The following is a 14,122-nucleotide window of genomic DNA, read 5'->3' on the forward strand; positions in this document are numbered from 1 at the left end:
CCAGAAGGTACTGTCTGGCGTTAAACTAGTCTCAAGTGAGAAATAGGTCTCGGACGGCCTGCACTGCGCCTGCGCGAGTTCTTGCGCCCTCCCGCGAGAGGAAGGCGGGCTCTGGGTTCCGGCCTGGTCTCCGCCAGTTGAGGGAGTGTAACTCTTGCTGCCGCGTCATGGCGTCCGTGGGGACCCTCGCCTTCGATGAATATGGCCGTCCTTTCCTCATCATCAAGGATCAGGACCGCAAGTCTCGTCTGATGGGACTTGAGGCCCTCAAGGTAACGGGCCCGGGACGCACTGGCGGTGGGATGAGGGGAGGCGGCCGAAGCCGGTGGTTCTGCGCCTGCGCAATGTCTAAGGGGTTCTGCCATGTGCTCCCGGGGAAGCTTGAGGGAGCCCCCTCTGGTCTCCAGTCCCTCACCCCGCGCGTGGGAAGAACCGACGTATAAGCCTTTAGTCTTATTTGGGGATTCGGGTGGCCCGCGGGCGCTCTTCACAGTTGGGTGGGGCGGCTTGAATTCTCAGGCGGTGAAGCGCGTCCCCGCTGGTTTCTCCAACCTGCAGGCTTTCCGAACAGTGTTTTCGTCCGTAGGATGCAGAGGGGGTGTTCTCAGGTCACCTGGCCGGTTAGGACGCTGACTCTTAACCTTCAGTCGGTGTCCCTGCAACGGCCTCAAAGGAAATGAGGCTCATTTTCGTCGTGGCATCCTAAAGGTTTAGCCACTGACAGCGTAATTTCATTTTTGAGTCCCTTTATAACATGCGGTGTTCCTGGGTGTGGTCTCGTAAAAGTTAAAAACGTACACTTTTAAGGAAGAAAATACAGCTGCAAGAGTGAAAAGTGGTCACCAGTAACCGTGGTACAGGGCAGTGTGTGACCTGAATCACCAGCTATGGGAGGGCGTGCGTGCTGGTAAAAAGTCAGAGGGGGTTCTTAATACTTTGGGTAGAGGATTGGCTGTTGGTCGGGGATGGAGCAATGTTTTGAATGGGAGAGAGCTAGCTGCTAGGCAGAGGAACAGCAAAAGCAGGAGACCGAGTGGCGCCTTGGAGGAGGAGACAGCAGTCTGGTTTCAGCAGCATAGTCTAAATTCAGGGGTTCACACAGGTGGAAGTTCTTGAGCGCCCTGACATGACCATGTTATCCTCAGGGATGGGAGGGAGCCATTGAAGGGGGTTGGGACAGAATAACAATTTAAGTAGAACTGTACTTGAGGAGGTGGCATTTGGGGTGGAATCCATGAAGTTGGTGTGTATGACCGTGTCATCAGGTCTGAGATGTCCCTTACTATCTTGAGGTTTTACTTAAATTAGGCACTACAGGTCTGTCCCGGGCTGTTTGACTTTGGGCAGGTTACACCTCCTTTCCCAGTGGGAGCAATACACCCCTGTCAAGCGAAGGACAAGAATTAAATGGGGTAACCTAAGAAGTGGTCACCCGGCCTTTGACCAGTGGTAGGTACTCAAGCCACTTGTGTTATGTGTTCAGTTCTGTTTTTCATGGGAAGCAACCAGCAGAGAATGTGACACCCAATATATGCACCCAGAATACCAGGATAACAGAAGCCACAGGTGATTTTGCCTCTGCCACATCTTTGTAATCCTTTCTTTTGAGACAGGTCTTAGAAACATGGCCCCAGAGCTAGTAAAGAACAGGACCAGGGTTCAAATCTGCCTCTGTCTGACTCTGCAGCCAGTGGTCTAAAGCCTGCTCCACAGCCTTGGGGCTGATCCTGCTTTGTTGTGGGGTCTGTCCTGTACAGGATGCTTAGCAGCACCCTGGCCTCCACCCTCTATGGTCCCCTCCCTCACTGTGACAACTCAGGGATGTCTCTCAGTTCAGTTCAGTCGCTCAGTCCTGTCCGACTCTTTGTGACCCTGTGAATCACAGCACGCCAGGCCTCCCTGTCCATCACCAACTCCTGGAGTTCACTCAAACTCATGTCCATCGAGTCGGTGATGCCATCCAGCCATCTCATTCTCTGTCGTTCCCATCTCCTCTCGCCCCCAATCCCTCCCAGCATCAGAGTCTTTTCAAGTGAGTCAACTCGTCGCATGAGGTGGCCAAAGTATTGGAGTTTCAGCTTTAGCATCAGTCCTTCCAATGAACACCCAGGATTGATCTCCTTTAGAATGGACTGGTTGGATCTCCTTGCAGTCCAAGGGACTCTCAAAGAGTCTTCTCCAGCACCACAGTTCAAAAGCATCAATTCTTCGGCGATCAGCTTTCTTCACAGTCCAACTCTCACATCCATACATGACCACTGGAAAAACCATAGCCGTGACTAGACGGACCTTGGTTGGCAAAGTAATGATTCTGCTTTTTAATATGCTCGCTAGGTTGGTCATAACTTTCCTTCCAAGGAGTGTCTTTTAATTTCATGGCTGCAATCACCATCTGCAGTGATTTTGGAGCCCAAAAAAATAAAGTCTGACACTGTTTCCACTGTTTCCCCATCTATTTCCCATGAAGTGATGGGACCAGACATGATCTTTGTTTTCTGAATGTTGAGCTTCAAGCCAACCTTTTCACTCTCTTTCACTTTCTTCAAGAGGCTTTTGAGTTCCTCTTCACTTTCTGCCATAAGGGTGGTGTTATCTGCATATCTGAGGTTATTGATATTTCTCCCAGCAATCTTGATTCCAGCTCGTGCTTCTTCCAGCCCAGCATTCCTCATGATGTACTCTGCATATAAGTTAAATAAGCAGGGTGACAATATACAACCTTGACGCACTCCTTTTCCTAATTGGAACCAGTCTGTTGTTCCATGTCCAGTTCTGACTGTTGCTTCCTGACCTGCATACAGGTTTCTCAAGAAGCAGGTCAGGTGGTCTGGTATTCCCATCTCTTTCAGAATTTTCCACAATTTATTGTGATCCACGCAGTCAAAAGCTTCGGCATAGTCAATGAAGCAGAAATAGATGTTTTTCTGGAACTCTCTTGCTTTCTCCATGATCCAGCGGATGTTGGCAATTTGATCTCTGGTGCCTCTGCCTTTTCTAAAACCTGCTTGAACATCTGGAAGTTCACGGTTCACATATTGCTGAAGCCTGGCTTGGAGAATTTTGAGCATGACTTTACTAGTGTGTGAGATGAGTGCAATTGTGCAGTAGCTCTAGGCATTGCCAAATGTCTCCTGGGGGCACATTTCGCCCCTGGGTAAGAACCACCTGCCTGCGGTCATTATTCTTTATATATTTCATTGTGCAGACCTGTCAGTCAAAGATGTATTTTAAGAATAACCAGTATGTTTACAAACCTAGTAAACTTTATGTCTTGTTAACCTGTGAGATGGGGTGACAAGGGAAGGCCTCACAGAACATTGCATTTGAACTGCTTTGTAAACTGGTCAGGATTTAATGAGCTGAGGTCTTCAGTGCATCAAGGCTTTGGGGGTCAGAGGGCATGTTGGGGAGCAGGCCTTGGCTGCCCGCCCTGGAACAGCGCGAGGTCTCAGCCTTTGAAGAACACCTGGAGCTTACAGACTTGAGAGTTGGAGTGCCGGTGACTTATTTAAGGGCTGGGGACTGAGGAAAACAACACGTTTGGAAAAATGGATGACTTAGCTGGATGGAGGCTGAGTCTGAAGGATCGGTACATGAGAGACCCTAGAAATCTGTGCGGCGTGGTGGATCAGTTAGGTTGGTGACGGCAGGAATAGGAAGAGAGGCAGCGAGGTACTTGGGGGGAATATGAGCATAATTTGTATGGAAAGGAAAAAGGATGCGTTCGGGCTTCTGTTACTCTCAGCATTGACCCCCTTGGTGGGCGATTCTTGGTTGTGGGTTGTGTACTGACTGGACCTTTGGGGAGAGGAGTGTGCAGTAAACCATGGCGTGACAGTTCAGGGTGTTGCGTGTTGACAGCTGAACTCTACGTGGAGTTAGCTTCATACGGTGATCCTGCGCGGCCTCTCAGGTCAGACTGTCCCTTCTTTTGGCTGTAAGATGGGCCCGGAGACCCTGCCTCGTTAGACGTGTTGAGGGTCATAGAGAGAACACAGAGCACTTGGTTCTGTTGTTTTTCACAAGAATTGTCTTCTAACACTGGGACCTGTGCGGTTTTCACAGGTAGATGTGGACCTGTCTCCTGCCTTTTCTAGAGAATAGAAGCTGTGTCATAAGTGAGTTTTACAGCCGTCAGTTATATGTTCTTAACTTAAAATTATGTCTAACTTGAATATTGGCTTTTTCCGTTTCATTTAGTCTCATATAATGGCAGCAAAGGCTGTAGCAAATACAATGAAAACATCACTTGGACCAAATGGTAAGAGACTTAACATTCTGTTTTTCAACGAAAGTTGTGTAACATAAAATAGTCAATTTCTGTGTACAGAAAGTTAGGAGACAGAGGGGGGCATCCTCCCCCTAATATGGTCAGATATTTAGGATGTATCCCAGACCTTCAACACAGTTAAAGTCATAATGCTACATCCAAATTTAGATCCGGCGTTTTTTCCACTTAACATAATTTCATTAGCATTTTCTAAATCATAGCTATTGTCTTTTGCAACGTTATATTTTGATATATTGTGATACTACATTTAGTGGTGCTCCATAATTTTTTTTTTTTGCAATTTCTCTGGTTTTAGCCATCATTAAATTGTTCTAACGGAGAAGGCAATGGCAAGCCACTCCAGTACTATTGCCTAGAAAATCCCATGGATGGAGGAGCCTGGTAGACTGCAGTCCGTGGGGTCGCTAAGGGTCGGACATGACTGAGCGACTTCACTTTCACTTTTCACTTTCACACATTGGAGAAGGAAATGGCAACCCATTCCAGTGTTCTTGCCTGGAGAATCCCAGGGACGGGGGAGCCTGGTGGGCTTCCGTCTGTGGGGTCACACAGAGTCGGATACGACTGAAGTGACTTAGCAGCAGCAGCAGCAAATTGTTCCAATGTTTTGCTTTAGATTAGCCAATCTAAAAAGGTCTTCATGGAAATATTCCTTCATGTATGTTGAATTATTTGTAATGAGCTCCTAGACGGGTTCTGGGTCAAGAAGTCAGGGTAACTGTTTTATAGGTTTAGTGTAGGTTTTTTTTTTTTTTTAACCCTCAGTCATTTTAAACACGGTTGTCTCTTAGGGCTTGATAAGATGATGGTGGATAAAGATGGTGACGTGACCGTGACCAATGACGGCGCCACCATCTTAAGCATGATGGATGTTGACCACCAGATCGCCAAGCTGATGGTTGAACTGTCCAAATCACAGGATGATGAGATCGGAGATGGAACCACAGGAGTGGTTGGTAAGAAAAGGCAAAATGTCCTTTCTCATTTGAGAGGAGTTATTTAGTATTAAGGGCTTTCTTGGTGGCTCAGGCATCAAAGAAACCACCTGCAGTTCAGGAGACCGGGATTTGATCCTTGGATCTGGAAGATCCCCTGAGAAAGGGAATGGCTACCCAATCCAGTATTCGTGCCTGGAGAATTCCATGGGCAGAGGAGCCTGATGGGGTACAGTCTATAGGGTCGCAAAGAATGTTACGGGCCTAACATGCTTGCTGAGTATTCTGAATCACATCATGGGGAGACAGTCTGACAAATCCATGTGGAAGGACACGATACAAGACAAATGGCCCAGGCTCTTCAAAAGTGTCAATGGAAAAGAACAGGAAGGGGCTGGGGAGTTGAATTAGGCAGCTCATCTAGATTCAGGGAGCTCAAGAGAAGTGACAGCAGCTCTAATGTGTAAAACCTGGTTGGGTGCCAGATTTCTTTTTCCCAGCTCTGAAGGGTGTTTGGGACACGTAGGGTCATTTGTGGGTCATGTATTAGTATCTTACTGATGTCAAGATTTCCTGAGTGTGACAGTTTTGTTAACAGTGATGCAGGAGACTGTGCCTGTCATTAGGAGCTGAATGTTAAAATATTCAGGAGTGACATGTCTGATTTTTGCAATTAATTTTCAAATCGTTAAACAGAAAAAGCATGCATATATAAAGAAAACAAATGCACCAAAATACTATTAATAAGTAAACTAGTATTCATTATGTTACTCTTGAAATTTTTTTTCAATGTTTGAAGCTTTTTTAAGTTTGGGAGGACTGATGAGATGAATATCTTCAGTGTTACTTTTTCTGCATTTGAAATTTGAATTAATTTATTCAGCAACTGTTTTATACATTCATTGGGAACCAAACACTGTTCTGGATGTACTTGGAGTCCAGCAGCATTCAAACTTATTTTTGTGATGCTAAAATGAGAGAGGAAGGCAACAGGTTGGGAGAGGGGTAGTAAACAAAATTTATTTAATACTGTATAATGCCAGCATAAATTTCACTGAATAGAAATCCCTGGCCTAGGAAACAGGAAGTTTTTTTCCTTATAAAAATATTTGTGCATTACATTCTTTGCATCCTGTTTCACTGAGAATTGCGCATCCATCTGTGAGGGGTACCTGTTAGAACCAAAACACGAGGCTCCATGTTTAGGGATGACCTCCACCTCTGACACACTTGTAGCTTAAACCTGGAACCTTCGTATTTCCAGGGCAGCATCTGATGTGTTTTGAGTTCTAGCGGTTTCCTGAGCCAGGTGTGCTGTCTCATCCACAGTCCTGGCTGGCGCCCTGTTGGAAGAGGCTGAGCAGCTGCTGGACCGTGGCATTCACCCCATCAGAATCGCCGACGGCTACGAGCAGGCCGCCCGCATCGCTCTCGAGCACCTGGACAAGATCAGCGACAGTGTCCTCGTTGACACAAAGAACACTGAGCCCCTGATCCAGACGGCAAAGACCACGCTGGGCTCCAAAGTGTGCGTGTGCAGTGCGGGGCCGCAGGGCGCCCCAGCAGGCGGTGGGCGTGTGCGGGTCTTAAAGATAGCTCAGAATTGTGCATGGCAGCTTCAGACTGATCTTAATGCGCTGCCTTCTGGTTTTGTTATTTGGGTTTACTTTCTCTTTACTGCAGATATAGACATGGGCATTTTGTGTTTTTGTTGGAGGCTGGATTTCCAGGTTTGGTTAAGTCCTCTTGATAGTTTTGTAAGCTGCATAGTTCTTTATTTCTCAGGATAGGCTAGGGTGAGAAAGGGTCCTACTACTGGGAAGTACTCATTTTTTCTAACACTTTCTACCATTTTTTAATGGAGAGGTTTTGCTCCTTATTCCTTCAACAAGGAATTGAATAATCCAGAATTTTAGTTTAGTATGAAGGGGCTGTCTTGAAATTGTCTTATGTTGGCTGTTGCTAACATTTACATAGTGCTCATTACTTGCCAGACCTAGTGCTAAGTCTTGGGGACGCAAGGCAGCTCTTGCCCCCTGGAGACTCAGCCGCCTCAGCCACGGGACACACTCACCTTGAACAACAGTGGAGACTTAGGGGCTCTTGTTAAAATGTAGTGTAAAAACCTAATGTAAGGTACCTTATTGCACAGTTTGTCTTAATCCACATCAATTCGGGAAGTTTTTAAATTTGTGCCCTAAAGGATGATGTGGGCTCAACTTAGAGGGCAGAGCAGGTGCAGCAGAGATGCCTGCTTCCTTCTGTCCATGGTGCCAGCTGTCCTCTTGTTGCAGGTCTGAGCCGAGACCACTCCTGGGCATGGTGACTGCCCGGGGTGGCCTCTGTTGCAAGTACAGCATTCTGGTTCTCCTGGAAGGAAGGCGTTAACCTTTCTTGAAATGCACACATTCTGTGTTATTGCTTTCTAAGTTGACTCAGCTTTATTTGCAAGTCTTTAGAAAACTCCGGTATGCATAGATGTTTACTATAGAAAACGTTCAAATGGACCAACAGGGGCCAGATAGACTCAACATAAGATGAAACGTTGTATGGCAGTTACTTAGGACACGAAATAGTTTTAGTTTCTGGCTATCTTTTCCAGGTAACTTAGGATTCCAGGCACTGTATTTGGAGGGCTACAGTTGCCTTGCCTTTTCAGAAGCAGATGTGAAATTACCGCGAAGTCTCTTCAGATGTTAAGTGGTGCACTTCACATAGCTAAGATTGGCTTTCCCTTGGTTTTTTCATCTCTTTCCTGTTTTGTTTTGGCTTGAAAGTGTTAGTGGTATTACAAAATAGTGGTCTTGGTAAATTTTTGGTTCTTGGCATATGTTAGTGGTCTCTTAATGTACATTCATAATGGAAGAAAATAGTACATTTCAGGTATTATTAACTATTTTTTTCCCATCCTAGTTTATGATGGCCTTTGGGGTCCCTGGACCCCAGGTAAGCATTCCTTCCCAGACTGTTGAAAGTACAGGTAGTGGTGACATTCTTCCCTGGGGACCCTGAACATGGTTAGTCCTGTAATAAAGCTGAGGGTGACATTATGTCGTGTCGTCCGTGTCTCACAGCACACGTTCTTTCTGGCTGCAGTCACTGTTGAGCGAACGTGAAAGGCCAGTGTTGTGTGTCCCCTCAGGGTTAACAGCTGTCACCGGCAAATGGCCGAGATCGCCGTGAACGCCGTCCTGACCGTGGCCGACATGCAGCGCAGGGACGTGGACTTCGAGCTCATCAAGGTAGAAGGCAAGGTGGGCGGGCGGCTGGAGGACACCAAGCTGATCAAGGGCGTGATCGTGGACAAGGACTTCAGTCACCCGCAGATGCCCAAGGTGAGCCGTGCCTCCATGGCGTCAGGCTTTTCCCTCTTGAGCCCGCCAGGTAGTTCATACATTTCTGTCTCTTCCTGCAGCAAGTGGAAGATGCTAAGATTGCAATCCTCACGTGTCCCTTTGAGCCACCGAAACCAAAGACGAAGCATAAGCTGGATGTGACGTCTGTGGAAGATTTTAAAGCGCTTCAGAAGTACGAAAAGGAGAAGTTTGAAGAGATGATCCGGCAGGTGCGCCTTAAGATGGCTCCTAGTGAGATGTAAACTAACTGGAGCTGACAGCACAGCCACTCGTGTGTTTCTTTCTCTTTTCTGTACTTTAATGCTCCCACCGACACACCCAACTATGTTTCTCGCCTTGGTTTCAGCCTTGTTTCCAATAGAAGAGAACAAAAAATACTTTTGTTAACACGATTGTGGCATTTCTTTCCCAGATTAAAGAAACTGGTGCTAACCTAGCTATTTGCCAGTGGGGCTTTGACGATGAAGCGAATCATTTACTTCTCCAGAATGACCTGCCAGCGGTTCGCTGGGTCGGAGGACCTGAAATTGAGGTAGGAGGCCCCCTGCGAGGAGACTGCATGCAGGGCTTGAGCTCACGGAGCATCTCTGCTCGAAGCCCCTGTGACCTCACCCTGCTGTTCCCACACTGTGCTGAGGCGCCACAGACCAGAGGCTGGGCTGCAAGAGGGGGAAATGCTAGACTCTCTCTCCTGTTTGCATGTGTATTTCGGTGTTCCGTGGCATTTTCAGGCACTTTCCTTTCTCACTGCTGTCTGGTTGGCCCTCTGTGGTGGCAGACTGGTTGTGCACTTCTGTGTCAGCCTCATAAACATTCAGAGCTGCCCAGACATGGCCTGTGGCCCCATAGACATGGCCTAGTTGGTCCTCATGGGGGCAGGAGGGGAAGGGGGAGGGCTGAGAGTGTGTGCAGCGCCCTAGCGGCAGGCCGCCCGCCCCTCAGAACCTTGTTCCCTGAACAGGGCGTTGGGCTGGACCTTGATTCTCGGGCTGGATGGGGCGGTGGTTCCGGGGAGCATGGCGGGAGCGGGTCACGTTCGGCACGTCTGTGGTCTGGTGTTGAGAGTTCCCCGCTCACCACGCTGGTCTTTCCTTTTCGCCCGTCAGTTGATCGCCATCGCCACAGGCGGCCGCATCGTCCCTCGGTTCTCGGAGCTCACAGCCGAGAAGCTGGGCTTTGCGGGTCTTGTGAAAGAGATCTCATTTGGGACCACCAAAGACAAGATGCTGGTCATCGAGCAGTGTAAGAACTCCAGAGCCGTCACCATTTTCATCAGAGGAGGAAATAAGATGGTGAGGACTCGCTTACTTGTCCTGCGTTTTTTTCTGATTCTGGAATGTGATTGGGCTTTTCACGTAATGTATTTAGCTGGGACTCTTTAAGAAAGATAGGGTCATCTTTCTTGGAGAGGCAGGGACACCTCGGGAATTTCCTAGCAGTCCAGTGTTAGGACTCTGCTCCTGCACTGCTGGGGCTTAGACTCGATCCCTAGTCAGGGAACTAAGATCCCTCAGGCCATGCAGTGCGGGCCTGTCCCCTACCCAGGACCACCCCAAAATAAAAATAAGGTCACGTCAAAGTGTAAAACCCTGAAGACCATGTCCCACCGTTGAGCTTACAGAGCCCACTTGCCTTTCCTCAGTCTCAGGAAGAAACGGGGACCTGAGAGAGCGTGGGTGCGTTCCCCACTCTTCAGGGGTGGGTTTCTAGCACATCACAATGAGTAAGACTCGTTGTAAGGGTGTTGCTTTGTTGTTTTTGTTTGACGCCTTCACCACTCGGTCATACATCCTAGAGTGAGTCCTAGGCTGCTGGGTATTTTGGGAGTTTTTTCCCTAAGTACATTATAGGGAGGAAAAGTAGAATGAAGATAGAAACTGTTACTTAGGCAGCGTTGCTTTCTCAGATCATCGAGGAGGCCAAGCGTTCCCTTCACGACGCTCTGTGTGTCATCCGCAACCTCATCCGGGACAACCGCGTGGTGTACGGCGGGGGTGCTGCGGAGATCTCCTGCGCCCTGGCCGTCAGCCAGGAAGCTGACAAGGTGAGGGCCTCTGACTGCGGTGTGTGACCGCGTGTATGTGGCGGGGGCTGGACTCCGGGCCTTTGATCTGAGCCGATCCTTGTGCCTGAGGATGTGGATGCAGGTTACCACAGGCCTGCGTGTCAGCCTTTTTCAGACTGCCGCCTTGACACAGATCTCTGCACACTTAGTGTTACCTGGAATTGAGACCTCCTTAGACGTAACTAAAGGTGCAGCAGGAAGATTGGCTTTCTTGACTTCTGACGTGTACGTTCTGCATCCTGTAGCGGCACTCACGTGACGGCCTGTTCTGAGGACTCGTTCTGAGTTAGCTTGTCGAAGGGTGTCATTCTGTAATGTCCCCAAATAGCTGCTGGGGGTTCTGTCAAGTACGCCAACATAACCCTGTGCCCTTGCAGTGCCCGACCCTGGAGCAGTACGCCATGCGCGCCTTCGCCGACGCACTGGAGGTCATCCCCATGGCGCTCGCCGAGAACAGCGGCATGAACCCCATCCAGACCATGACCGAGGTCCGGGCCAGACAAGTGAAGGAGGTGAACCCCGCCCTCGGGATCGACTGTCTGCACAAGGGGACCAATGGTGAGGCGCTGGGTGCGGTCTGACCTAAACTGGGGAGTTGCTTGCTGCATAATGTGTACCGTGAACTGGTCCTGGGTTTTTAGATTCGTGAACGCGCTTCTGGTACCCAGGTCCTGAATTTTAGTGTTTATATAATTACTTGGGGAATTGTTAGGATGCTGGTCTTAGCAAGCTACAACAAAAAGCTGCAGTGCAATTTTTCCAAAGGTGATTTCCATTGTAGAAAGTCATTCCCATCTCATTTCTTTTACATAAATGTCTGTCAGGGTGGGTTCTGTATGTCATATAAAATAGCTCTGAAATTGACTTTCAGTTTATCGCTGATTCTGTGGGCATGTCCCATAAATCATAGGCTGTTTTATAAACGGAGTACTGTTTATACTGTGTTTGTACTGTGACTTCTGAAGCACTTCCATCATTAATCGCTGAAAAGGTAGCACAGCCCTAGCAGGTACAGATGGTGGTCCTGGTGAATGCCCAGATTCTGTACTAGTTGGGCTGTCTCTGCGGGTCTGTCTCAACCCTGACCACAGACTCGGACAGCTTATTTTTTTTACTCAGAACTGCAGGTGTGTTCTGGATTTTAGGTTAACAACCCGAGGATTTAGTAACAGCAGCGACTTCTTGTCAGACAGTTTACATTTATTTAACTTGAATATCTGTTTTTTGCTGAAGCAACTTTACACGTCAGGCACTGTCTGATCTCACTTACTAACCAGTAGCATAGGGAACTTTGTGGGGTGAGAAGTCACTGAATGATTCCCTCGTTAGCAAGTCACTGAGAAACTCACCATGTCATTGAAGAGGGCTCCCTGTCCTCCACAGTGCTCCAGTAACCAGGCCCACATTCCAGAATGTCCTGGGAAATAATGAAATTGTATTCTTCTGAAAACATAACCGGGGCTAGTGGCTTTCAGAGTTGTATGTCTTTTAAGTTTTACCCTGATTCATAAATAGGAACAAGGTATTAATGATAACAGGCTTCCCTGGTGGCTCAAACAGTAAAGAATCGGCCTGCAATTCAGAAGACCTGGGTTTGATCCCTGGGTTGGGAAGATTCCCTGGAGGAGGGTATGGCTGCCCACTCCAGTAATCTTGCCTGGAGAATCACCAGGGACAGAGGAGCCTGGTGGGTTACCAAAGAGTCGGACACGACTGAGCAACTTTGACTTTCCATTAATGATAGGAGTATGCCATTTTAGAATGATACATTTGGATTCTGTTTTAGAATAATGAAATTTGTGTTTTTCAGATATGAAACATCAACATGTCATAGAAACCTTGATCGGCAAAAAGCAACAGATCTCTCTTGCAACACAAATGGTTAGAATGATTTTGAAGATTGACGACATCCGTAAGCCAGGAGAATCTGAAGAGTAGAGAGGATTAGAGTAAAATGAGGAGTGAGATGCACTGCTGTGACTAAATAAATGGCTGTCTTGTGCTGCATCTACAGCTGTTTATTGTTACGTCCCCCATCAGACACTGTAGTAGATGCTGTGGCAACAGTAGCTGTTTGGGAACCTTAGTTTCACTTGTTCAGAGACATGAAAGTGTAGAGGTGTGATCTCACAAGGTTTTGTGTTATATTAAAGGGAACTCTAAACAGCCTTTATATTCTGCTCTTCAAGTTAAACATTCACTGTCACATTCATCAAATGCCTTAATTGAAGGGGTTTGAGTTGAATTTTTTTTTTTAACGTAGGACATGTTTTTAACAGTTTTAAACGTTCAGTTTGTTCTCAAGATTTACTTTAACATTGAGGAATATGGTCTTGGTCCTATTAAATTTATTTAAGTGCTGCATCTGTCTAAATGGGTGAATCTTTGATTATGGAGACCCTTCAGAGATGAGTATCCAGCACACGACTGGGTGCTGTCTTCTGTGCTGTTAGGTTATACTGAGTGGGGTGGTCCCACAGTGCTGAATAGACCTGCCTTAACCTTGTGATCGTCACACAGTGTCCTGGCGTTATCCTGGCCTGGCTCCACCCAGAGCCCTGGCCAGCGTCGTGCAGAGAAGGCCAGAGTGGGCACAGACTGGCGCCCCCTCAGATGCTTAGAAGGTCATTCAGAAGCCAGCTGGGGTTTTCTCCAAGGAACAAAACAAGTGAAGGTTAGAGTGAAACGTAGAAAAAAAGGATTGAGTGGGAGGAAACACCTTGCAATTACCATGTGTGGGTAGGTTGAATTAGTTCTACTTATTGCGGGTTTGGAGAAGGCAATGGCAAGCCACTCCAGTACTCTTGCCTAGAAAATCCCATGGATGGAGGAGCCTGGTAGGCTGCAGTCCGTGGGGTCGCTAAGGGTCGGACACGACTGAGCGACTTCACTTTCACTTTTCACTTTCCACTTTCACACATTGGAGAAGGAAATGGCAACCCACTCCAGTGTTCCTGCCTGGAGAATCCCAGGGACGGGGGAGCCTGGTGGGCTTCCGTCTATGGGGTCACACAGAGTCGGACACGACTGAAGTGACTTAGCAGCAGCAGCAGCATTGCGGGTTTGATCCCTGGGTCGGGGAGATCCCCTGGAGGAGGAAATGGCAACCCACTCCAGTCTTCTTGCCTGGAGAATCACCATGGACAGGGGAGCCTGGCAGGCCATGGTCCATGGAGTCAAGAAGCAAATCGACGTGACTTGGCAACTAAACAGTACTGGCTCACAGTGGCATGGCCCTTGGCAGAGGCCAGGCTGTGTTCCGAGCACTTCACCTGTTACCACCCTGTGATGGAGAAAGGCTTCTTACTGTTCACATCTTACAAGTGGCCTCATTGGCCAGCGTCTTCCGGCCAGCATTCAGTGGAGTGGGGTCAGACCCTGGCCAACTTCTCTGGGGTCCCCTCTCCCTGTACTGTTCTGCACCCTGCTGGCTTGTGTTTCCTGTTCTAAAAGCATGCTTCTTAGAGGATGTGAT

General features: G+C 48.0%; 1 protein-coding gene across 1 annotated transcript; it reads left to right on the forward strand.

Moving 5' to 3' along the window:
* Positions 1-102: 102 nt before the first annotated feature.
* CCT5 (chaperonin containing TCP1 subunit 5) lies at positions 103-13,009 on the forward strand. The gene is made up of 11 exons (XM_055422267.2): positions 103-272; positions 4,201-4,261; positions 5,083-5,247; positions 6,556-6,754; positions 8,369-8,561; positions 8,642-8,791; positions 8,995-9,114; positions 9,689-9,874; positions 10,489-10,626; positions 11,025-11,205; positions 12,458-13,009. The coding sequence occupies exons 1-11, from the start codon at positions 168-170 to the stop codon at positions 12,583-12,585; spliced, it is 1,626 nt and encodes a 541-aa protein (XP_055278242.1). The 5' UTR covers positions 103-167; the 3' UTR covers positions 12,586-13,009.
* Positions 13,010-14,122: the final 1,113 nt, after the last annotated feature.

The sequence above is a fragment of the Moschus berezovskii genome, chromosome 18, assembly GCF_049115385.1.
Source record: "Moschus berezovskii isolate FMDL1 chromosome 18, NW_MosBer_1.0, whole genome shotgun sequence".
Lineage (NCBI taxonomy): Eukaryota > Metazoa > Chordata > Mammalia > Artiodactyla > Moschidae > Moschus > Moschus berezovskii.

Coding starts and splice junctions, on each gene's coding strand:
- CCT5 (XM_055422267.2), top strand. CDS start 168: ATGGCGTCCGTGGGGACCCTCGCCTTCGATGAATATGGCCGTCCTTTC. Junction 8,562..8,641: donor GTCACCCGCAGATGCCCAAG/GTGAGCCGTGCC, acceptor CTCTTCCTGCAG/CAAGTGGAAGATGCTAAGAT. Junction 9,115..9,688: donor TCGGAGGACCTGAAATTGAG/GTAGGAGGCCCC, acceptor TTCGCCCGTCAG/TTGATCGCCATCGCCACAGG.